This window comes from Phoca vitulina, unplaced genomic scaffold (assembly GCF_004348235.1).
Source record: "Phoca vitulina isolate PV1807 unplaced genomic scaffold, GSC_HSeal_1.0 scaffold10, whole genome shotgun sequence".
NCBI lineage: Eukaryota > Metazoa > Chordata > Mammalia > Carnivora > Phocidae > Phoca > Phoca vitulina.
Genome location: NW_022589713.1, coordinates 50,485,545 through 50,510,496, shown reverse-complemented (window position 1 = coordinate 50,510,496; position 24,952 = coordinate 50,485,545). Strand labels below are relative to the sequence as shown.

General features: G+C 38.7%; 1 protein-coding gene across 3 annotated transcripts in view; it reads right to left on the bottom strand.

The window, feature by feature from the left end:
* The window catches only part of FBXL2 (F-box and leucine rich repeat protein 2), a 140,237-nt gene extending 123,740 nt beyond the window's left edge, over positions 1-16,497 (bottom strand). For 2 of the 3 annotated variants that reach the window (XM_032409075.1, XM_032409078.1), the window contains exon 1: positions 16,427-16,453. Coding sequence is in view for 1 of the 3 variants with exons in the window: in XM_032409074.1 (XP_032264965.1) it covers positions 16,427-16,429 (3 nt within the window). In the remaining 2 variants the exon portion in view is untranslated. Of the gene's footprint in view, positions 1-16,426 lie in introns of all 3 variants that reach the window. The other variant, XM_032409074.1, reaches the window with a different exon arrangement.
* Between the last annotated feature and the right edge of the window lie 8,455 nt (positions 16,498-24,952).

Sequence of the window (24,952 nt, the reverse complement as noted above, 5' to 3'; positions counted from 1 at the left end):
AAGATAAGACTTTTGGGGCACCTGGGTGGCTCAGTTGGTTAAGCAACTGCCTTTGGCTCAGGTCATGATCCCAGGGTCCTGGGATTGAGTCCCACATCAGGCTCCCCCTGCTCTGCGGGAAGCCTGCTTCTCCCTCTGCCCTGCCTGCCACTTCCCCTGTTTGTGCTCTCTCTCTGTCAAATAAATAAATAAAATCTTTAAAAAAAAAAAAAAAAAGATAAGACTTTTTAAGACTCTTTTTTAGGTTTTATTTATTTGACAGAGAGATAGCAAGCACAAGTAGGGGGAGCAGCAGACAGAATTATTACACACACATACACACACATATATGCAAATATATACACATATACATATATCACATCCTTATTGTTTTTTAATTCCAATATAGTTTACTGTGTTATATTAATTATATTTGTTTCAGGTGTACAATTTAGTGATTCAATAATTCTATACATTACTCTGCTCATCATGGTAAATGCACTCTTTAATCCCCATCACCTATTTCACCCATCCCCCTACTTATCTCCCCTCTGGTAACCATTAATTTCTTCTCTATAGTTAAGTGTCTGTTTTTTGGGGTACCTGGGTGGCTCAGTTAAATGTCTGACTTCAGCTCAGGTCATGATCTCCGGGTCCTGGGATTGGGCTCTGCATGGGGCTTCTGCTCAATGGAAAGTCTGTTTGTCCCCCTCCCTCTTCTTCTGCCCCTCCCCCCACTCGTGCTCTCTCTCAAATAAATAAAATCTTTAAAAAGAAAAAAGTGTTTCTTGTTTGTCTTTTTTCCTTTGTCCATTTGTTTTGTTTCTTAAATTCCACATGAGTGAAATCATCATATAGTATTTGTCTTTCTCTGACTGCCTTATTTTGCTTAGCATTATACTCTCTAGCTCCATCCATGTTGTTGCAAATGGCAAGATGTCATTCTTTTTTGTGGCTGAATAATATTCTATTCTGTGAGATATATATCACATCTTTTTATCCACTCATCTATCGATGGACACTTGGTGTGCCTTTATATTTAAAGTGTTCTTATACATAGCATATACTTGAGTCATGCTATTTTATCCAGTTTGACAACTGCTAACTTTTAACTGGAGTGTATGGCCTACTTATGTTTAATGTAATTCTTGATATGATTCATTTTGTCTACCATCCTGATATTATCTTCCATTTGTCCTGTCTGTTCTTTGTTCCTGCTTTCATAACTTATTTTTGATAAAGCAGTATTATTCAATTTCCTTTAATGACCACATAGCTGTGGCTGTTTTTTTTTTTTTTAAGGTTTGCTCTAGTGATTACAGAGTGCATCTTTAACTTATCACAAACTTAACTTCCTCCTGCTTTGCATTTATAGTCATATATCTTACTTCTTATACTAAGTATCCAATAATACATTGCTATTATTTTTGCTTCACATAGCCATAATCTTTTGATTTTATATTTTAATCCCCTAAACTTTCATTTACCTTCATGGTATAATTCATTCCTTCCTTCAGATCTGAGTTTCTTTTATTATCACTTCCCTTCAGCACTGAAATACTTCTTTTAATGTTTCTTGTATAGGTTTGCTATATATTTTGTCTGCCAGAAAATGTCTTTATTTCTATTGTATTTTTAAAAACATTTCCCTGTATATAGAATTCCAAGTTAGCATGTTTGCTTTAAAAAAAAAAAAATCACTTTAAAAAAGTTATGCCATTGTCCTTTGGTTTGCATTGTTTCTGAAAATCTGTCAGCTATCATTCATATTATTGTACCCTTTTATATATTATTTTTCTTTTCTACCTCCTTTATAAAAAACTTTGGTTTTCAGCAATTTGACTATGACTTGCCTAAGTTTAGACTTCTTTGTATTTATCTTGCTTGGGTTTGGTGTCCAGTCTACTGTTAAGCCCATCAAATGAATACTTACCTTCTGATATATTTTTCATTTCTAGCATTCCAAACTGGTTCTTTTTATAGTTTTCCATCTTCCTGCTAATATTTTCTGTTCACCATGTTCAACATCTGGACCATCAGTGACTTTGTTTCTCATTACTTCTGACATTTTCTTATTTCTTTGCATATCTCATAATTTGTTATTTTATGTCAGATATTGTGTATAAAAAACAGTAATTTACAAAGTTCAATGAAACGAAGAGCTGTTTCTTTGAAAAGATAAATAATGCATCTATGTTCATCAGGGATATTGGCTTATAATTTTCTTGTGGCATCCTTGTCTGGTTTTGGTATCAGGCTTTGCAAAATGAGTTTAAAAATATTCTCTTTTCTATTTTTTGGCAGAACTTGAAAAGGACTGATATTAATTATTTAATATTTGATAGAATTCACCTATGAAGCCATCTAGTCCTGGACTTATGTTTGTTGGGAGGTATTTTAGTCATGCTCATCAGGAAAAAAAGAGAGGATACAAATAAAATCAGAAATGAAAGATGTCACAACTGATACCACAGAAATACAAAGAAATATAAGACACTACTATTAAAAACTATACGCCAGCGGTGCTTGAGTGGCTCAGTTGTTAAGCGTCTGCCTTCGGCTCAGGTCAAGATCCCAGGGTTCTGGGACTGAGCCCTGCATCAGGCTCCCTGCTTGGCAGGGAGTCTGCTTCTCCCTCTCCCTCTTCCCCTGCAAGTGTTCCCTCTCTCACTGTGTCTCTGTCAAGTAAATAAAATCTTTAAAAAAACACTATATGCCAATAAGTTGGACAACCTAAAAGAAATGGATAAATTCATAGAAATATACAACCTACCAAGACTGAATCATGAAAATACAGGAAATCTGAACAGATGATTACTAGTAAGGAGATTAAACCAGTAATCGAATACCTCCCAACAAACACTGATGCCAGGCTTGATCCCAGGACCCTGGGATCATGACCTGAGCCAAAGGCAGATGCTTAACCAACTAAGCCACCCAGGTGCCCCATAAAATAAATAAATAAATCTTAAAAAAAAAAAAAAAAAGTCAGCAGGACTTAACTCTGGGAGAGCCAGAGGGCTATGGGAAACCAAGTCTGTGCTCTTAAAGGGCCTGCATGCTGTTTCACTCATTCCAAGACCCAGTAGAGAAACAGCACTTTGAAAGGCACCTGGGTTATACATGAAGGAGATTCACAGACTAATTTTAGGACCTGATCTGCAAGAGCTTTCTATGGGAAAGGAAGTGCTGGTGGGTGTCATTTCTCTTGCCTTCTTTCAGTTTAGCTGGCCTGATACTTGTGTGAATCAGTTCTGACTCTCCATCTACCTTCCTAGTACCACCTGCCCCACCCCGGAGTTCCCCTGTGGATCCACCTTAGCAGATGCCCCTCCAAAGCAGTTCTCACCCCACCACATACAGCAGGCAGCCCTGGCCAGGATCATCACTCCTCCAGAGTAACTCCCACCTTGTGGAGAGGGAGGAGCTAGCCTTACCCATCAGCACAACCACAGTAGCTACAGCCAGGCCTCTCAGCCAGCCCACTGGGGGCAAGCCCTGTCCACTGTGCACCTGTAGCAGTCACAGCCAGTCATTGTAGCCAGCTGGGCAGAAGGCCACCCTGTCCACCAGCATGCCTATAGCAGCTGTAGCTCAGCCACATCAAAAGGGCACATGCAGTCCACACAGACAACACTCCCTGGAGTGCCTGGTTCTGGTAACCAGGAGAGACTGTGCTACTGGGCACCACAGGATGCCTTCTACATAAGGCCACCACTTTCAACACCAGGAGACATAGCTGACCCTACCTAATACATAGAAACAAACACTGAGTCAGACAAAATGAGACAGAGGAATATGTTCCAAATAAAAGAACAAGACAAAACCCCAGAAAAAATGCTAAGCGAATGAAGATAAGCAATATACCTGATAAAGAATTCAAGGTAATGGGGCACCTGGGTGGCTCAGTTGGTTGGGCGACTGCCTTCAGCTTGGGTCATGATCCTGGAGTCCCTGGATCGAGTCCCACATCAGGCTCCCTGCTCGGCGGGGAGTCTGCTTCTCCCTCTGACCCTCCCCCCTCATGTGCTCTCTCTCATTCTCTCTCTCTCAAATAAATAAATAAAATCTTAAAAAAAAAAAGAATTCAAGGTAATGGTCATAAAGACACTCACTGATTTGAGGGAAGAGCTGATGAACTCAGTGAGAACTTCAACAAAGAGAAAACATAAAAAGAACCAGTCAGAACTGAAGAACACAGTAATTGAAATGAAAAATACAAGCAAATTAGAGGATACAGAAGAAAAGATCAGCAATCTAAAAAGCAGGGTAGTGGAAAGCAACCAAGCTGAACAGCAAAAAGAAAAAAGAATTTTAAAAATTAAGGATAGTTTAAGAGACCTCTGGGATTAACACTGAGCATACTAACACTCACATTGTAGAGCTCCCAGAAGGAGAAGACAGAAAGGACAAAAAACTTATTTGAAGAAATAACAGCTGAAAACTTTCCTAACCTGGGGAAGGAAAAAGGTACCCAGGCCAAGGAAGCACAGAGAGCACCAAACACAATGAACCCAACGTAGTCCACACTAAGACACATAATAATTAAAATGGCAAAAATTAAAGATAATCTTCAAAGCAGCAAAAGAAAAGTAAACAGTTAAGTACAAGGGAAATCCCATAAAGCTATGAGATGATTTTTCAGCAGAAACTTTGCAGGCCAGAAGGACTGGCATGAAATATTAAAAATACTGAAAGGAAAAAAGGCTAAAACCAAGATTATTCTACCCAGCAAGGTTATCATTCAGAATTGGGGAGAGATAAAGAATTTTCCAGAAAAACAAAAGTTAAAGTAATTCATCACCACTAACCTGGCCTTACAAGAAATGTTAAAGGGACTTTATGTGGAAAAGAAAAGGCAGTAACTCGAGGGAAGGCAAGGAAAAAACTTCACTAATAAAAGCAAACTTACAGTTAAGGTAGTAGATTAATCACTTATAAAGCTAAAATGAAGATTAAAAGACAAAAGTAGTAAAATCAACTATACCTACAAAAATCAGCCAAGAGGGCGCCTGGGTGGCTCAGTTGGTTAAGCGACTGCCTTCGGCTCAGGTCATGATCCTGGAGTCCTGGGATCGAGTCCCATGTCGGGCTCCCTGCTCAGCAGGGAGTCTGCTTCTCTCTCTGACCCTCCCCCCTCTCATGCTCTCTCTCTCTATCTCATTCTCTCTCTCAAATAAATAAATAAAATCTTAAAAAAAAAAAAATCAGCCAAGAGATACACAAAATAAAAAGGTATACAGTATGGCATTATATACATAAAATGTGGAGGATTAATATTGTAGCGCTCTTAGAATGTGTTCAAACTTAACCGACAGTTGACTTAACGGACTGCTATATATATAGGATGTTATATATGAACCTCATGGTAACCACAAACCAAAAACCTATGATAACACAAAAAATAAAGAAAAAGGAATCCAAGCATAATACTAAAGAAAGTTATCAAACAAGGGAAGAGAGGAAGAGAATGAACAGAGAACTACAAAAACAACCAGAAATTAACAAAATGGCGATAAGTACATACCTATCAATAATCACTTAAAATGTAAATGGACTAAATGCTCCATTCAAAAGATAGAAGACTGAACGGATTAAAAAAAAAAAAAAAAAGACACATTTATACGCTGCCTAAAAGAGACTCACTACAGATCCAAAGACATGTGCAGATTGAAAGTGAAGGGATGGAAAATAATATTCTGTGCAAGTGGAAGTGGAAAAAAAGATGGGGTAGCAATACTTATAGCAGACAAAACAGACTTTAAAACAGACTGTAATAAGAAACAAACAAAAAAGGGTATTATTACACAGTGATAAAGGGATCAATCAAACAAGAGGATAAAGCAATTGTTAATAACTATGCACCCAACACAGGGGCACCTAAATATATAAAGCAAATATTAACAGACACAGAGAAATAGACAGTACTACAATAATAATAGGAAGCTTTAACATCTCAGTTGCATTAATGGATAGATCATCCAGACAAAAAATCAGTAAGAAAACAATGGCTTTGAATTAAACATTAGGCAGGATGGACTTAACCAATATTACAGAACATTCCATCAGAAACAGCAGAATACACCTTCTTTTCAAGTGCACATGGGATATTTTCCAGGTTGGATCACATGTTAAGCCACAAAACAAATCTTAATCGACTTAGGAAGACTGAAATCATATCAAGCATCCTTTCCAATCACAGTGGTATGAAACTAGGAAAAAAAAACTGGAAAAAAAACCCACAAATACTTGGAGGCTAAGCAACATGCTACTAAACAATCACTGGGTCAAAAAAGAAATCAAAGAGGAAATTAAAAAAAAATATCTAAAGACAAATAAAAATGGAAATGCAATGGTTCAAAATCTTAGAGATGCAGCAAAAGCAGTTCTAAGAGGGAAGTTTATAGTGATATACGCCTGCCAGAAGAAACAAGAAAAATCTCCAAAAACAATCTAAACTTATACCTAAAAGGAATCAGAAAAAGAACACAGCCCAAAGTTAGAAGGAAGGAAATAATAAAGATCAGAACAGAAATAAATGAAAGAGACAAAAAAAATTGAAAAAAAAAAAAATCAATGAAACTAAGAGCTGATTCCTTGAAAAGTTAAATTTGGTAAACCTTTAATCAGACACATCAATGAAAGAGAGAGAGAGGAATCAAATAACATCAAAAATGAAAGAAGAGAAGTTACAACCCATACCTCACAAGTACGAAGGATTATGAGAGACTACTACAAAAAAATTACATGTTGGGGCGCCTGGGTGGCTCAGTCGTTAAGCATCTGCCTTCGGCTCAAGTCATGATCCCAGGGTCCTGGGATCAAGCCCCACGTCGGGTTCCCTGCTCAGCAGGAAGCCTGCTTCTGCCTCTCCCACTACCCCCTGCTTGCGTTCCTGCTCTCGCTGTCTCTCTCTGTCAAAAAAATAAATAAAATCTTTAAAAAAAAAAAAAATTACATGTCAACAAGCTGGACAACCTAGAAAAAAAAATGAATAAATTTCCAGAAACATACAATTCTCCAAGACTAAATCAGGAAGAAATAAAAAATATGAACAGAATGATTACCAGTAATGAAACTTAATCAATAATCAAAAACTCCCAACAAACCCAAGTCCAAAACCAGATGGCTTCCCAGGTGAATTCTACCGAACATTTAAAGAAGAGTTAATACCTATCTTTCTCAAACTATTTCAAACAGCAGAAGAGGAAGGAATGTTTCTAATTCATTCTACAAGGCCAGTATTACACTGATACCCAAACCAAAAATACAACAACAAAAAAAGAAAATTACAGATCAATATCTCTGATGAACACAGATGCAATAATCCTCAACAAAATATTTGCAAACTGAATTAAAAAATACATCACAAGGATCATACACCACAATCAAGTATAATTTATTCCAGAGATGCAAGGATGGTTCAACATCTGCAAATCAATGTGAAATACCACATTAACAAAATAAAGCATAAAAATCATATGATCATCTCAATAGATGCAGGAAAAGTATGTGACAAAATTCAACATCAATTCATGATAAAAACTCTCAACAAAGTAAGTTTAGAGGGAACATAAAACATAACAAAGATCATATGTGATACACCTAGATCTAACATCTTAATAGTGAAAAGCTAAAAGTTTTTCCTCTAAGATCAGAAACAAGACGAGAATGTCTACTCTCACCACTTTTATTCAAAATAGTACTGGAAGTCCCACCACAGCACTCAGACAAGAAAAAGGAATAAAAGGCATCCAAAGTGGAAAGGAAGAAGTAAAACTGTCACTATCTATAGAGGACATTATACTATATATAGAAAACCCTAAACACTGTTAGAATAAATGAATTCAGTAAAGTTTCAATTCAGTAAAGGATATAAAATCAATACAAAAATCAGTTGCATTTCTATACATTAATAACAAACTAGCAAAAAGAGAAGAAAACAATCCCATTTACAACTACATCAAAATAATAAAATACTTAGAAATAAATTTACCAAGGAGGTTAAAGATCTGTATTCTGAAAACTGTAAGACAGTAATGAAAGAAATTGAAGATGACAAAAATAAATGGAAAAATATACCATGTTTCATGGACTGAAAGAATTACTATTCTTAAAATGTCCACATTACCCAAAGCAATCTACAGATTCAGTGCCATCCCTATCAAAATACCAACAGTACTTTTCATAAAGCTAGAACAAAAATCCTAAAATTAATGTGGAACCACAAAAGCCTCCAAAGAGCCAAAGTAATCTTGAGAAAGAAGAACAAAACTGTAGGTATTACAATCCCAGATTTCAAACTATACTACAAAGATAGAGTAAGCAAAACAGTATGGTATTGGCATAAAAACAGACACATGGATCAACAGGATAGACTAGAGAACCTAGAAATAAACTCATGCATATCTAATCAATTAATATATGACAAAGAAGCAGAAAATATACAATGGGGATAGGACAGTCTCTTCAAGAAGTAGTGTCAGTAAAACTGGACAGCCACATGCAAAAGAATGAAACTGGACCACTATCTTACACCAATCACAAAAACTAACTAAAACTGAATTAAAGACTTGAATGTAAGGCCTGAAACCACAACACTCCTACAAGAAAACATAAGCAGCAAGCTCCTTAAGGATAGCTTGGAGACAGTTTGTTGGGTTTGACACCAAAAACAAAGGCAACAAATGCAAAAATAAACAGTGGAATATCAAACTACCAAAAAAAAAAAGCTGCTGCACACCAAAGGAAACCATCACTAAAATGAACATACTGTATAGGAGAAAATATTTGCAAATCATATATAAGTGGTTAATATCTAAAATATACAATAAACTCATACAACTCAACAGCAAAAAAAAAAAAAAATCTAATTTAAAAAATGGGCAGATCTAAACAAACATTTTTCCAAAGAAGACAGATGACCAACACGTACATGAAATGGTGATTAAAATCATTAATCTTCAGGGAAATGCAAATCAAAACCACTATGAGATCACCTCACACCTGTCAGAACAGCTATTATCAAAAAGACAAGGAGTAACAAGTGTTGGCAAGGATGTGGAGAAAAGGGAATCTTGCACACTATTGGTGGGAATGTAAATTGGTGCGGCCACTATAGAAAACAGTATGGAGATTCCTCAAAAGTTCAAAATAGAACCACCCTATGATCCAGATTCTACTTCTGGGTATTCATCTGAAGAAAAGGAAAACATAACTTGAAAAGATAGCTGCACCCCCATGTTCACTGCAGCATTATTTGCAATAGCCAAGATACGGAAAAACCTAAGTGACGACTGATGGATGAATGGATAAAGAAAATGTGGTATATATATAAAATACAAATATTTTTCAGCCATAAAAAGGAAATCTTGCCATTTGTAACAACATGGATCTAGAGGTATAAATCCTGTTATTTATGCTAACTGAAATAAGTCACATAGGGAAAAACAAATATCCTATGATCTCATATATATGTGAAATTAAAACATACACACACACACACACACACACACACACACACACCCCTGAGCTCATAGATACAGAGAACAGATTGTGGTTCCCAGCGCTGGGGAGTAGGAAAAGTGGGTGGAAAGGGTCAAAAGGTACAAACTTCCAGTTAGAAAATAAATAAGTCATGGGGATGTTAATTAAGTACAACATGGTGACTACAGTAATACTGTACTGCATATATTTGAAAGTTGCTAAGAGAGTAGATCTTAAAAGTTCTCTTCAGAAGAAAAAAAATTTTTTTCAAAGATTTTATTTGTCAGAGAGGGAGAAAGAGAGCACAAGCAAGGGGAACGGCAGGCAGAGGGAGAAGTAGGCTCCCTGCCGAGCAAGGAGCCCGATGTGGGGCTCGATCCCAGGACCCTGATCATGACCTGAGCTGAAGGCAGACGCTCAACCGACTGAGCCACCCAGGCATCCCAAGAAAAAAAATTGGGGGGTGCCTGGGTGGCTCAGTCGTTAAGCATCCGTCTGCCTTCAGCTCAGGTCATGATCCCAGGGTCCTGGGATCGAGCCCCACATCGGGCTCCGTGCTCTGAGAGGAGCCTGCTTCTCCTTCTCTCACTCCCCCTACTTGTGTTCCCTCTCTCGCTGTGTCTCTGTCAAATAAATAATAAAATCTTTAAAAAAATTTTTTATAACTTGTATGGCAATGGATATTAACTATGCCTATTGTGGTAATCATTTCTCAATATATACAAATACTGAATCAAGTTGTATATCTGAAACTAACAATGTTATATGTCAATAATACTTGAATTTTTAAAAACCAGTAATATACCTCCACAAAGGGCAGCTCCTTCTTTAATTACGTTGCTTAGGGCAGGGATGGGGAGGTAAAGGGGACCGAATTCTTTTAATCTATGGTTGGGCTGGGTTAGAGATTTTTTTAAGCATTTATTAGATTCAGTTCAAGAATGGCTTAAAATCATTTTAGGGTGAGATAAGAACTTAACCTTCAGGAGAACTCAGGATCTGAGCAGTGGTGAAACTTCACAGATCTCTGAGCTGTACAACTTAGCTGCTTGCTTTCTGAACTCGAGAGATTTTTTCCCTATTTTGCATTCTTGCTGCCAGCTGGGGAGCTGTCTTTGTTCTCCAGTAAGCACCCTTCATCGTCTGTGCCTTAAAATCTGTCTGTCTCTCTCCCCTGTGCTCTGACTCCACCTTCTGAAAGGCTGTTGCCTTGTCCTCAGTGAAAACCTGGATAGCCAGAGGGATATTTGTCAGCTCTCCTGCCATGGCCCCAGCCTGTGGTAGCCCTACTTTATACCTGGCAAAAGCCTCTAGTGCCTCAGAGAGATTTGTATTAACTCTCCAGCCCTGCCTCCACCCACCTCAGACTCCACCCACCCTCAGGATCTAATTCTTAGCTCTCTTTCCCTGACCCCAGCCTCCAGCATACTATAACCTTAAACTCAGTGAAGGCCCATGGGAAAGGGGTGGCAGGTGGATACAGCCTTACTCTGTTGCTGGGGCTCTTCAAAATTCCAAATTGTCACTCCAGCCCACACGCAGTTAATAAAAGTTTGGCGGGTTTCTCTTTACTGCGCTATAGCAGGTTCTTCCTCCTGCTGTCCCACCATGGATAGAAGTATCTATGGGTTTCCTTTTTTCCTGGGAAGGCTCATTATGTTCTGGATTTTATTTCATTTAGATTTCCTTGTGTCCTCAGCTCTCTGGTGGGTTTTTAGAGAACTACCATTTTCTAGCTTCTTCACCTTTCTCATTATTACGATGGAACCAACGTCTAACTTCTGCAACTTTCCACATCCTCACAGAAAGTGGGAGTCTTTCTTACCCTTTTTGATGACAGAAAACAGACTTGGAGCAGATAAATAACTTGCACAAGGTTTAGAACTTAAAAAAAAAAACAACTGTAATTTAAACTTATATTTCCTGACTCCAAGTCTAGGAGTTCTTTGTGTGCACAAAGGAATTCTTTGTACTGCACAACAGGTAGTAAAAAGGCGATCTGTACAAGTCATTTACCCTCTCAATATTTCTAGTTTGTAAACTGAAGGGACTGTGCTAGAGAAACTCGAAGTCTCCTTCAAATCTAAAACTTCAAGGTACAATGAAATTTGTGTTTTTAAAATATATACCCTCACAGTTTCTGAAAGCCTAATTGTGTCTTTAGATTTTACATTTCTAATGAGCATCACAAATTTATCAAGTCCCAAACTGACCCCTGCTTTCTTTATCCATTCCCTGGTCTTCATCTCAGTAGATGACAACTCCTTCCTATCACTCAGGCTCCAATCATGGAAATCATCCTTGACTTTCTTTTCTATTCCACAATGAATCCATCAACTAATCCTATGGATTACTGCAATAATGTCCCATCTAATGTCCTCTGTTTTTGTCCTTTCTCCCCTCACTCATACCCCAAATGTATTTTCCACAGGACAGAATGGTACATTCTTCTTCACCTGCCAATTGCTTCCCCTTCTCACAAAGGGAAAGGCAAAAGTCCTTCAAATGGCTTATAAACCCTATGTGATTTGGCCTAACTACTTTCATCTTACCTCCTACCATGCACCCCTGTCTTATGACACTCCAGCCACACTGATTTCCTTGCAGTTCCTCCAACACACTAGGCATGATCTTGCCTCAAGACTTTTGCATTTGGGTCCTCTCCTGAAATGGCCTTTCTCCAGGCATGCCCATGAAATAGCCTCTGCTCAAACGTCATCTTATCAGAGAGGCCTTCCCTTCCATTCTATATAAAAAGCAACTTCTTCCTCCTCTCATCCACTCTCCCATCCTGCCCTAAAATTTCCTTTCTCACTCAGCTTTTTCTCCAAAGCACTTTCATGACCTTATCTGTATGTTTATTATGCCTTCCTGCCACCACAACGTAAGCTCCATGAGCGTAGAGCCTCGCCTGTGTCATTGTTGGATACCCACTGCCTACAAGAGTGACTAGCACATAGTACACACAGTAAACCTTTGTTGGATAGAAAACCACAGAACAGAAAATTTAATGGAAAGACAATTGTAGGGGCAGCACTGAGAACTCAAAAAGCTGGGTTTGAACCTCGATTCTGACTCCACAAAAACTTTCCCAACAACTGCCCTGTTCCGCTTTCTGTCTGGTCTGTCCTCTGTTTTTGTCCTCATAGCCACCCCAGTGCTGGAGGTGGTAGTAGTAGACCCTACACAGGATACAGGTGAAACACAAAATGCGGCAGGGAAGGCAGAGGTGAAAGTGTAGTCCAACCCATGGCTGGCCATATTTGAGCTTTGGCTGTCTGCACTATTAAGGGGGTAGGAGGGGGGAGCCAAGTAAATCCTGCAGGATGTCATTAAACAACATCATGATAGAGCGTTTGTCATAAAATAAAAAAGAGCTTGCTGGCTCAGCTGATAAAACACTGAAACTCTTTTTTTTTTTTTTTTTTTTTTTTAAGATTTTATTTATTTATTTGAGAGAGAGAGAGAGCACAAGAGGGGGGAGCAGGAGAGGGAGAAGCAGACTCCCTGCTGAGCAGGGAGCCTGATGCGGGACTCGATCCCGGGACTCCAGGATCATGACCTGAGCCGAAGGCAATTGCTTAACCAACTGAGCCACCCAGGCGCCCCAAGACACTGAAACTCTTAATCTTGGAGAAGTACATTCATGTCAGGCACTGGGAACAATCTTTAGTTGGGAAAGAAGCCATGGTATAATGGCTAAGAGGCCAGACTTTAGAGTCAGACTGGTTGAGTTCAAATCCAGGCTCTGCCACTCACTATGAGGCCTTGGACAAATTACCTCATCAATATGGGCCTGCTAAATGGGTATAATAATGTCAATCTTAGAGGTATGTGGAACGGTTAAATGAGATAAATGTGAAGTGATCAGCCTAAAACCAGACAGTGGGGAAGGGCTCTATGAAAAAGTTATTGTTACAGTTCTAAAAATTATGCTCCATCCCCATTCCAGTGCAGACCAAAAGGAGACCAATATTGTTAATAGAAGGAAAATATATTCTTTTTATGATCTATTAACATAGATCTCATTATATAAACATATTAGCTCTCTTAACCATACCATGTGATAGCAAATAGACCAAAACTGTCTGTAAATCTTGTTATATTTTATTGTAGTTTTCCCCCCACCTTGTGCTTCCCAACACCTCTGACAAGTCCTAACCACAGATAAACACAGAAAGAGAAGTGCCAAAAGAGGGGAAAGTCCAAGTGAATGAATCAAAATGGGAAAACAGTAATGATACAATGTTATATTTCTGAGAAAAAAAAAATCTGCCTTACAAGCTAAAGTATTAGGCAAGAGCAAAAACATGACAAAAGGTATCCCAATGTATATTTTGATCCATATGAATCAAATTGCTGTCTTTTTGAAACAATTTTCAAATATACAACTAAAATGTATGTTAAAATTACTATTAGGAAAAATCTCAGAAAATAGAATTTTATTTTTTAAAATATATTCATCCTCCAAGTCTAAATGGCTTTATGTAAAACACTGGTCTTTGTGATTCACAAAAAGCATGTGTCAATTCCTGAATGCAAAGTGAAATGACAGGAGAAACTTTCAATGCTATTACAACCATGAGTATGAGCCCCAATCCAACAGTCTGTCTTCATTAATTCCTCTTCATTTCATCTTTGTAAAAAAGGGGAGGGAAAAGTAAGAGGAGAGAAGGCTAGGCATGCCTACCCTGTTCTGTAGTATCTAGCTCAGTGCCAGGAATAATAAAATACAAGTATTCCTAAGTGCTCAAAAATATTAAAATCCAAATAGGAAAACAAATTTCGTAACATATACCTGGCATATATATTGGGGGAACATATACTGATGCACTATATATTACAGTATAATCCAGTGTTTGCATAAGCAGGTTCTGAGACAATCTGCCTGGTTTTGAAATCTCGCTTAATTTATCAGCTCGGTGACCTGGGCAAGTTACTCTATCCCCCTTCTGTGCCTCAATTTGCTCACCTCTAAAATGGGGAAATGGTATCTTCTTCATAGGGTTGTTGTGATGGTTAAATAAGACATATAAGGTGCTTGGAAAAATATCTCACTCAGAATGTACATAATAAATGCCAGCTATCATTATAGAATAGAAACAAGTGGCTTAATTGAAGAAATTTTCATTGAGAGATAGTGAAGCATTGTTCCAAATTGATGTGCAAAGTAATTCATATCAACTGCTAAAGTTGTATGTTTAGATTCAAGCATTTAATGAACGATAATGTTAACAATCTTGAATACAGTTTGGGGGATTACACAGGCAGCTTCCTCATTCCCCCTCCTATACATACCAACCATTCCCTACTTTCGTTGGAGCCTAGGCATCAGCTCATCATCAAATTAAATCCCTTCCATGAATGAAATTGTTAATGTTTAAAAATAGACAAAAAGCAAAAAAATTTCTAAGTTTAACAAAGCAACCACCAGTACACAAGTATAATAGAATGCTTTTAAAGTAAATAAAACTCTAACATGCACAATAGTGAATCAAGGTGGACTATGGGTCAGGATGGAAGGAGAGAAGAAAAGGAAAATGGGAAACAGGAGGAACATGAGACTTCAGAGAGCTGTGAATTCCTGAATATTCTCCCTTTCTCTTTGCTATAATTGTAAGAGCTTTTCCCACATATAACATAGAAAAGTCATTGCAATATTTACAACACTCAGATTTTTGTAAAATTCATTTTCTGAAACTTTTGCAGGGTTCCATTAATTTGTCACTTAAAAGCAATTCAGAATTAAAGAAACATACACAAAATAAAGCCTGCATTTCTATTACTTGTGGGTAATGTTTTTTCCCCCTACTATCAAAAGGCCACACATCTGGGCCACCAATGATAGATACAGATCAGCCACCTTCTCTTCCTACCATGCCTCTCCCTAGTTATCAAAAAAAAAAAAAAGAGAGAGTCTGCCAGGGTTCCAAATGGTAGGTTTTCTCTCCATGCCAACTGGCACTTGGGAAGCCCCCTGCCTTCTCAGCTTATTAGCACTTCCACTGTAGATAAAGAGCAAATCTACACTAGTGATGGTTAAAAAAAACTGTTTCTTAAAACCAGGCATTTTCTTATTACCCACCCCAAACCCCTCTCAAATATTCTATATCAAAGGTGTGTCCCCAGCAGAGTCCAGCTCCTCTCTTCTTTTACTCCCTTTGGAGGCCTCCGGAGATATCACACCTTTGGTCAGCAATTCCTTGAATCCTGTCTAGTCAAGCCAACACCTCTGCTGAGTCTTCAAGTCAGGTTTTAAAAAACGAGCTTAATGGGGGCCAGGTGGTATGCCCACTCACTCTCAAGTTTATTGAATAAAAGTAGCGATTTAAGACGTTTACAATGTACTAATTACTAATTAAATCCCTTAAGGGGCTGCGCACAGGAAAAAACCTCCAGCTTAATGCCCCCATTTTTTTTTTTGAAAAGGAGGAGGGAAAATCCAAAATTACATATTTAAATTTCCCCACACGCTAAAAATCCTGTCAATGATGAATTTTAAAGAAATACGTATCATGTATCATATTATTTATATATAATTGCGTAGACACAAGACACGTAGCACACAGACTGCAATATACTGTTAATATGAATATGATACACATATCCCTTTAAAAAAAAAAAACCACACCCTCTCTGGGTGGCTTCCCAGGCTCGCTGGGATCAAAAAGCGTCACGCTGTCCGGCGGCCCACCGGGTGGGGGTCCCAGCGGAGGCCCAGACCTTCAACGCAGAGAACGCTGCGTCGCGGGCGCCCCGGGCAGGCGGGCGCTCCGGGCCCCCCGGGGCTCCTCTTCCCCCGGGCCCGCCCAGTCCTGCCCTGCCCCGCAGCCCCGAAGGCCGCAGCCTGGCCTCTCCGCGACCCCGGCGCCGCCCGCCGGAACCGAGCAGTGGCCGCGCGGGGGCTCAGCCCGGGCGGGGAAGGGCAGGGTGGCACAACCGGCTCGGGCCCCAGACTCACCATGGCCGAAGAGCCGCGAGCGCGCCCACAGCCCGGAGTCACAAGGCGCCGGCAACGCCCGTTGTCCTGGTGACGCCAGCTGGGCGCCCCGCCCCGTTCCCAAGGTGGGCTCGGAGGCGGCCATTGGCGGCTTTCGAGCACGTGATGTGCAGGGCGGTGCCGTTTGGACCTCCCCCTGCGCCCCCACTCCGACCCGTGCATCTGCTCTTGGGCGGGGCCTCTTCGCCTTTCACACTTTGCATCTGGACCATCATCACCCTGATCACCTTGACATCCCTCACCTGACATATAACCCAGCCACAGGCTGCCCAGCTGGAAGAGACCTTTGTGGATTTACTTTATTTAAGAAAGAGATTACACAGGTAATACAGGATTATTGAAGACATTTTAAACTAATGATAGCAAGAATTAAAACCACACTAAATCCCAGCACAGGTAACCACAGCTTATATTCAAGTTTATCTGATTCCAGTGAAATATATATTATAATATATTGTATTCTTAAAAATTGAAGCAAACCATATGCACTTTTATAACCTACTTGTTTCAATTAAAAATTATCTTTGCATGCCAATTCATGGAATAGCATTGTGCGTGTATACTCTAATTTATTAAATTGATTCGCAATTTGTTGCATGTGTTTAATATGGTTGAAGGGAACTTTAGATATCCTCAAATCCAGCGCATTAAATCTATGGAGACATGTTCAACAGCCAATCTGACATCTCCCTTTGAATGTCTAACAGGTATTTGAAACTTAATAAAGCCCAAATAAGACTTTTGTTGTTGTTGTTGTTGTTTATGTTCAGTTGGCCAGCATATAGTACATCATAAGTTTTTGTTGTAGTGTTCAACGATTCATTAGTTGCATATAACACCCCAGTGCTCATCCCAACACGTGCCCTCCTTAATACCCATCACTTGGTTACCCCATCCCCCCACCCCCGCTTCTGTAACCCTCAGTTTGTTTCTCGGAGTCCAGAGTCTCTCATGGTTTGTCTCCCTCTCTTTCTTCCCATTCAGTTTTCCCTCCCTTCCCCTGTGGGCCTCCGCTCTATTCCTTATGTTCAACATATGAGTGAAATCATATGATAATTCTTTCTCTGCTTGACTTATTTCACCTAGTATAATCCCCTCCAGTTCCATCCATGTCGATGTAAATGGTAGGTATCCATCCTTTCTGATGGCTCAGTAATATTCCATTGTATATATGAACCACATCTTCTTTATCCACTCATCTGTTGAAGTGTATCTCAGCTCCTTGATTCAAATGTCGTGCTCACTCACCAGTCTTCCTCATCCCAGCAAAAGTTCCCATTTTCTCCTTGGTTGTTCAGGACAAAAACCTAGGAATCATCCTTGATTCTCTCCTTTACTCATACCACATGTTCTGGACTCTATCTTTAAATAAACCCTGAGTCTATCCATTTGTCGCCATCTCTGCCTCACAGTCACCATCATCTCTTGCCTAAGTTAGTCTCCATGCCACCTGTCTTCTCTCCTACAGTCTACACAACAGCAGCATCTCAGTGGCTTCTCATGGCACTTGGAAAAAGATCCAAACTCTCCGTGATGGAGATCTTGCCTCCTGCACTAACTTCATCTTCTCCCCTCTTCCCTCATCCAATCCACACTAGCCATGCTTTATTTCCTGAGGTTCCTCAAACATGTTGAACACTTTCCTACTTAAGAGCCTCAGCAACAACTGTTTCCTTTTTTTAAGAATATTCTTCCTCTAGAACTTCACACTGCCCATTTCTTTGCTTGAAACAGGTCACTTATCTCCCCAAATGTCATCTTCACTGAAGCCTTCACTGACCATTCAATTTGAAATATCTCACCCCCGTTACTCTTTCTTACCACAGTCTTTATAACCTCTCTTATAACTGTCCTGTTTTCAAATACCTAATGCCCCTTGAAATTATCTTTTACAATTTTTGGTATATTAATTACATCCTGTCTCTTCACCCTGGAATGCAAGATATCTATCTTGTTCCCTCTCTGTGTTCCTACTGTTTAGAACAGTTCCTGCTTATAGTAGATATTCAATATTGAGGCTTGATTGAATGAACGAACATACATTCTCAGACTGGATGGTCAGTTTGAAGATACAAATAAGAATATGACTGTCAAAGTAGGGAGTGTGATAGAAGAAGAAAAACTGTAATTATAAGTTTTATCTATTCTAATATGAAATATACATATAAGTAGTAAAATATAAATGTACAGTTTTTAAAAAGTGAACACCTATGTAAACACCACCTAGTTCAAGAAATAGAACATTGCCAAAAGCTCTGAAGAGATCATGTGTCCTTTCCCAATATTAACTCCCCCCTTCTCCAATGACCACTATCTTAATATTTATAAAAAAACACTTTCTTGCTCTTCTTTATATAGTTTTTATAGCTCATTAATTTTCATTTCTATTAAGTATTCTATTGAATATATATACAAGAATATATACATTCCACTGTTGGGCATTTGGGTTGTTTGAATCATTTCCTGTTTAGGACTATTATAAAACAATGCAGTTGTGAGCATTTTCCCTGTGCATGTGAGTACTCATTTCTCTAGATGAGGGTTTCTTGGCAATTTTGATATTTAGGGACAGATAATCTTTTGTTGTAGATGGTGGGGGAACAGGGTGAGAGGGAACTATCCTATGTATTGTAGGATGTTTAGCAGCATCCATGGCTTTTACCCACCACATGCTAGTGGCATGGCCTCAGTTGTGAGAACCAAAAATGTCTCCAGGCATTTCCATATGTTACTGGAGAAGCAAAATTTACCCCAGTTGAGAATCACTGATCTAGGGTAAATAACAAGCAATAGAATTCCTGGTTTGTATATCTTTAGATTTACCACATAGTGCCAAACTGTTTTCCAAAGTACTTGCAAGACAAGTGACATGGGATTAGTAGAGAGCTCCAGGAATGGTTTCCTTGCAAGAACTGGTCTTCCCAGCAAGAATTCTGCTAGCAGGGGCGCCTGGGTGGCTCAGTCGGTTAGGTGTCTGCCTTTGGCTCAGGTCATGATCCCAGGGTCCTGGAACTGAGCCCCACATAAGGTTCCCTGCTCAGTGGGGAGTCTGCTTCTCCCTCTCCCTCTGCCCCTACCCCTTGCTCTCTCTCTTGCTCTCTTTCTCTCTCACAAATAAGTAAATAAAATCTTTAAAAAGAAAGAATTCTGCTAGCAAAAACAGATACAATCAACTTTTTTGGAATTTTGGAACCTAATCAAATGCCTGTGTCAAACAGCAAGTGCTTAATGAGGAAAAAAGCAACTGAATTTTGGTAAGAGACATTGTGTGGTTTTTGCTTACCTGCCTAGCATCCTTTATTCCCCAGATCAACAGCAGCCTTGTGGACAGCCCATTCCTGGTACAATGTATTGGTGCCGGGGAAAGTAATATGGACCTTATTCTTAAAAATTGTGGTCATGCATTTGACCTGTCTAAGGGACCAGTACAGAGACTGATCTATATTTTGCCTGCCTCAGGTTAGACTGGCTTTCTGAGTGGCATCTGATGGAAGCAGTAAAGCTATATGGTACCCATTGCTGCCTGGAGCAAGGAATGAAGGATGAGGCAAATAGCAGACAGGCCCAAAAGCCTGGATATAAGTAAGCTGAGGAGGAAGATTCTTAGGGGACCAAGAGCAGTGCAGGACTGGGGGATCTGGAATGCAATGTGCATTCCCCGGCGGGCAGACACATACTCAGAAAAGACCTGAGAGGACCCTAGATTTACATCTCTGGCTGATCTTTGGACTCCACTAAAGTAGGAGGTGAAAGCTAAGGCAGAGTTGTAGTTAGCTTGGCTTAGCATTTAAGGAGTACCCTAGCCCAGAGCCAATATGCAAAGACCAAGGGAGGGAGGTTTGTTTTTTTTTTCTTTTTGTCTCCAGGCATTTAAGGAAATATATTCTGTTTCCTAGCTCACTGCTGAGATAACAGAACAGAAGCTTCAGTGAGCATACAGGACAAGGATTACAATCTTTGCAAAACTAGTTTGGAAATGGACAACTGCAACCTTCAACAATCAACACCAGAAAGCCCTGTAGAAAGGGAGGAATTCTACAGAGATGGTGAGTATATTTGTTATTTAGGACTAGGGGTACAGAGATGATATCTAAGGGGTATGAGGTTTCTTTTTGGGGTGATGAAAATGTTCTAAAACTGTTGCACACATCTGTGATTATACTAAAAACATTGACTTGTACAGTTTAAATTAGTGAAATGCATGGTATGTGAATTATATATCAATAAAGATTTTTTTTAAAAACTCTGTTGTTGGCTCATACACATTCTTAACTCTAATATATTCTTGGTAATTTATCTTTGTATCAATATGAAATATCTCTCTTGGTCCTGAACTTTTCTCTTTGAATCCCCTTTATTTTTTCCCCTGCTTTATTGATGTATAATTGACAATTAAACATAATATATATTTAAGATGTACAACTTTCTGATTTGGTACATGTATACACTGTGAAGTAACCATCACAATCAAGTAAATTAACATATCTATCATCTCACATAGTTACATTTTCTTTTCTGTGTGTGTGTGTGTGTGTGTATGGTGAGAACACTTAAGATCTTCCCTCTTGGCAAATTTTAAGTATACAATATGTTACTGTTAACTATAATCACATTGTTGTACATTAGATCTCCAGAACTTATTCATCTTGCATAACTGAAACTTTGTATGCCTTGACCAACATCTCTCCATTTCCTTCTACCCCCAACCCCTGATAACTACCATTCTACTTTCTGCCTCTATGTATTTGACTATTTGTAGATTCCACAAATAAGTGAGATCATACAGTATTTGTTTTTCTGCATCTGGTTTCTTTTGATTAGCATAATGCCCTCCAGGTTCATCTATGTTGTCATAAATGGCAGGATTTCTTTCTTTTTATTTTTTACTTTTTAAGATTATTTACTTAGAGAGAGAGAGAGAGAGCACGTACGAGTGCATGCATGAATGAGGGGTGGGGCAGAGGGAGAGAATCCCAAGCAGACTCCATGCTGAGCCCAACATGGGGCTCAATTTCATGACCTGAGATCAGGACCTGAGCCAAAATTGAGAGTTTGATGGCTCAGCCAACTAAGTCACCCAGGCACCCCGAGGATTTCCTTCTTTTTAAAGACCAAATAATGTTCCATTGTGCAAAATATATAGATTTCCCTAGCCTAAAAGTTTATATGAATGTATTTCTATATAATTGGGCTTTTGTGACTGGCTTCCTTAATTTGGCATAACATTTTCAAGATTCATCCAAGTTGTAGCATGTACCAGTACTTCCATTTCTTTTTATGGCCAAATAACATTTCACTGGATGAATATACCATTTTGTGCTTATCCATTTCTCCACCAACAGACATTTTAGTTGTTTCCATCTTTTGGCTATTGTGAGTAATGCTGCTATGAACATTCATGTACACATTTTTGCAGGGACAAATGTTTTCATTAGCCGTAGGTATATGCCCAGGAGTAAAAATGCTGGATCATATGAATCAAACTCTGTGTTTAAGCATTTGGGGAACTGTCAGTACATTTTGCAAAGTGGCTCCCCCATTTTACATTCCTACTAGTGGTGTATGAGGATGGTAATTTCCACACAGCCATGTCAGCACGTGTTATTATGTGACTTTTTGATCCCAGCCATCCCAGTGGGTGTGAAGTGGTATTTCACTGTGGCTGTAATTTACACTTTCCTGATGATTAATGATGTCGAGTATCTTTCCGAAAGGTTACTGACCATTTTTATATCTTCCTTGGAGAAATGTCTATTTACATCCTTTGCTCATTTCTAATCAGGATAGCTGTCCTTTTTTCTTTCACTGTGTGTGCTTTTGGTGTCATACTTTAAGAATCTTTTGCCAAATCCAAGGTCATGAAGATTTATCCATATGTTTTCTCCTAAGAGCTTTTAGCTTTTATATTTAGATCTTTGACCTATGTTAATTTTTGTACATGATGTGAGGGAAGGGTCCAACTTCATTCTTTTGCATGCTGATATCCAGTTATCCCAGCACCATTTCTTGAAAAGATGGTTATTTTCCCCATTGAATGATCTTGGCACCCCATTGAAAATCAACAGACCACAGATGTATAGGTTTATTTCTGGACTCTCAATTTTATTCCATTAACAACATAGCCTTAAATTACATAACATAAAAATTGACAAATGTGACTGAGATGCACATTTTTTCAAACACATAAACTGTTTCCTTAATCAGGGAGAGCTACAAAGTCTACATACTATGAACCATGAGGGGCATTAGTCATACAAATTAGGGTATAATTGGTACCCCCAGAGTTGTGCAACATGATATCTCTGCCCAAAATTAATCTTAGTAGGACATCAGGATGTTGCTTGAAATTCTTTAAAAAAAACCCTACTGACTCTATTCACTGACCATGGCACAATAAAACTAGACAAATGACAAAACATAATCATAAATTTAAAAGCTAAAAGGCAAATTTGAATCAATCATGGTTGAAAGATGAAATAAAAATTGAAATAAAAATATTTAGAACTAAAAATGAAGTAACACAAATACTTGTGGGAATCAGCAGAGGAAAAATTATTATTAAATCATTAAATAAAAAACAAAACAACTGAAACAAAGCAGAATGAACTAGAAAACGTACACAAACCTAAAGTATGTTGAAGAAAAAACTAGTTAAAATGAAGGCAGTTTAAGACAATGAAAAGATAAAGATAAGTCACACATTGGGAGAATATACTGCAAAACATGTATCTGATGAAGAACTTGTATCCAAAATATATAAAGAACTCTTAAAATTCAACAATAAGAAAACAGCCCAATTAAAAAAATGTGCAAAAGATCTGAACAGACACTTCACCAAAGAAGATATACAGATGGCAAATAAGCATATGAAAAGATGCTGAACATCATATGTCATACAGGAATTGCAAATTAACAGTGAAATACCACTATATACCTATTAGAATGGTTAAATGCGAATAGAGCTGTAGAGCAACAGGAACCATTGGGAATGTAAAATGATAAAGCCACTTTGAAGACAGGTTAGCAGTTTCTTATAAAACTAAGCATACTCTTACCATATGACCCAGCAGTTCTACTCTTTGGTATTTACTAAAATGAGTCAAAAACTTATATCTACACAAAAAGCTGCATATGAAGCTTATAGCACTTTTATTCATAATTGTCCAAACTTGGAAGCAACCAAGATACACTTCAGTAGGTGTATGGATAAACTGTGCTACATCATTCAATGGAATATTATTAGCATAAAAAGAAATGAACTATCACCACCAAGAAGAGACGTGGAAGAATCTTTAATGTATATTGATAAGTGAAAGAAACCAATCAGAATAGCTTACATACTGTAGGACTCCCAAGTATATGACATTCTGGAAAAGGCAAAAGTATAAAGACAGTTAAAAGATCAGGGGCGCCTGGGTAGCTCAGTCAGTTAAGCGTCTGCTTTCGGCTCAGGGCATGATCCTGTGGTCCTGGGATCGAGCCCTGCATCGGGCTCCCTGCTCAGCAAGCAGCCTGCTTCTCCCTCTCTGGCTCTCCCTGCCTGTACGCACTCTCTCTCTCTCTCTCTCTCTCTGTCAAATAAATAAATAAAATCTTAAAAAAAAAAAGACAGTTAAAAGGTCAGTGATTGCCAGGAGTCTGGGGGAGCAGAGGTGATTTTTAGTGCAGTGAAACTATTCTGTATGGTACTGTAATGGTAGACACATGAAATACATTTGTCAATCCCTTAGAACTATACAACACAAAAGTGAAGTCTTTATTATGCTAAGTGAAATAAGTCAGACAGAGAAAGAAAAATACCATATTATCTCATTTATATGTGGACTCTAAAAAAAAAAAAAACCAAACAAGCAAAAAAAGCAGAAACAGACACATAAATAAAGAGAACAAACAGGTGGTTGCCGGAGGGGTGGGTGGGGGGATGGGCAAAATAAGTGAAAGGGAGTGGGATGTACAGGCTTCCAATTATAGAATGAGTAAGTCATGGTGATGACTGGATGGAGGTATAGCACAGAGAATATAGTCAATAGTATTATAATAGCATTTTATGGTGAGAGATGGTAGCCACACTTGTGGCAAGAATAGCATAAAGTTAGGCTTTTCCAATCACTGTGTTGCACACCTGAAACTAATGTAATACTGTGTGTCAACTATACTTCCATTAAAAAAAAAAAGACCGAGGCACCTGGGTGGCTCAATCCATTTAAGCATGGGACTCTTGATCTCAACTCAGGTCTTGATTTCAGGGTTGTGAGTTCAAGTACTGCATAGAGCTCCATACTGGGCATGGAGCCTACTTAAAAAAAAAAAAGACTGAATCCTAATGTAAACTACAGACTTTAGTTAATAATTTATTGGTTCATCAGGTGTAACAAATGTACCACAGTAACACAGGATATGGGGGAAATTGTGAGGGGTTGGTGTGGGGTGGGATGGGGGTGGGCAGGAGATAGAAAGTGTATGTGAACTCTGTATTGTCTGCTCAGT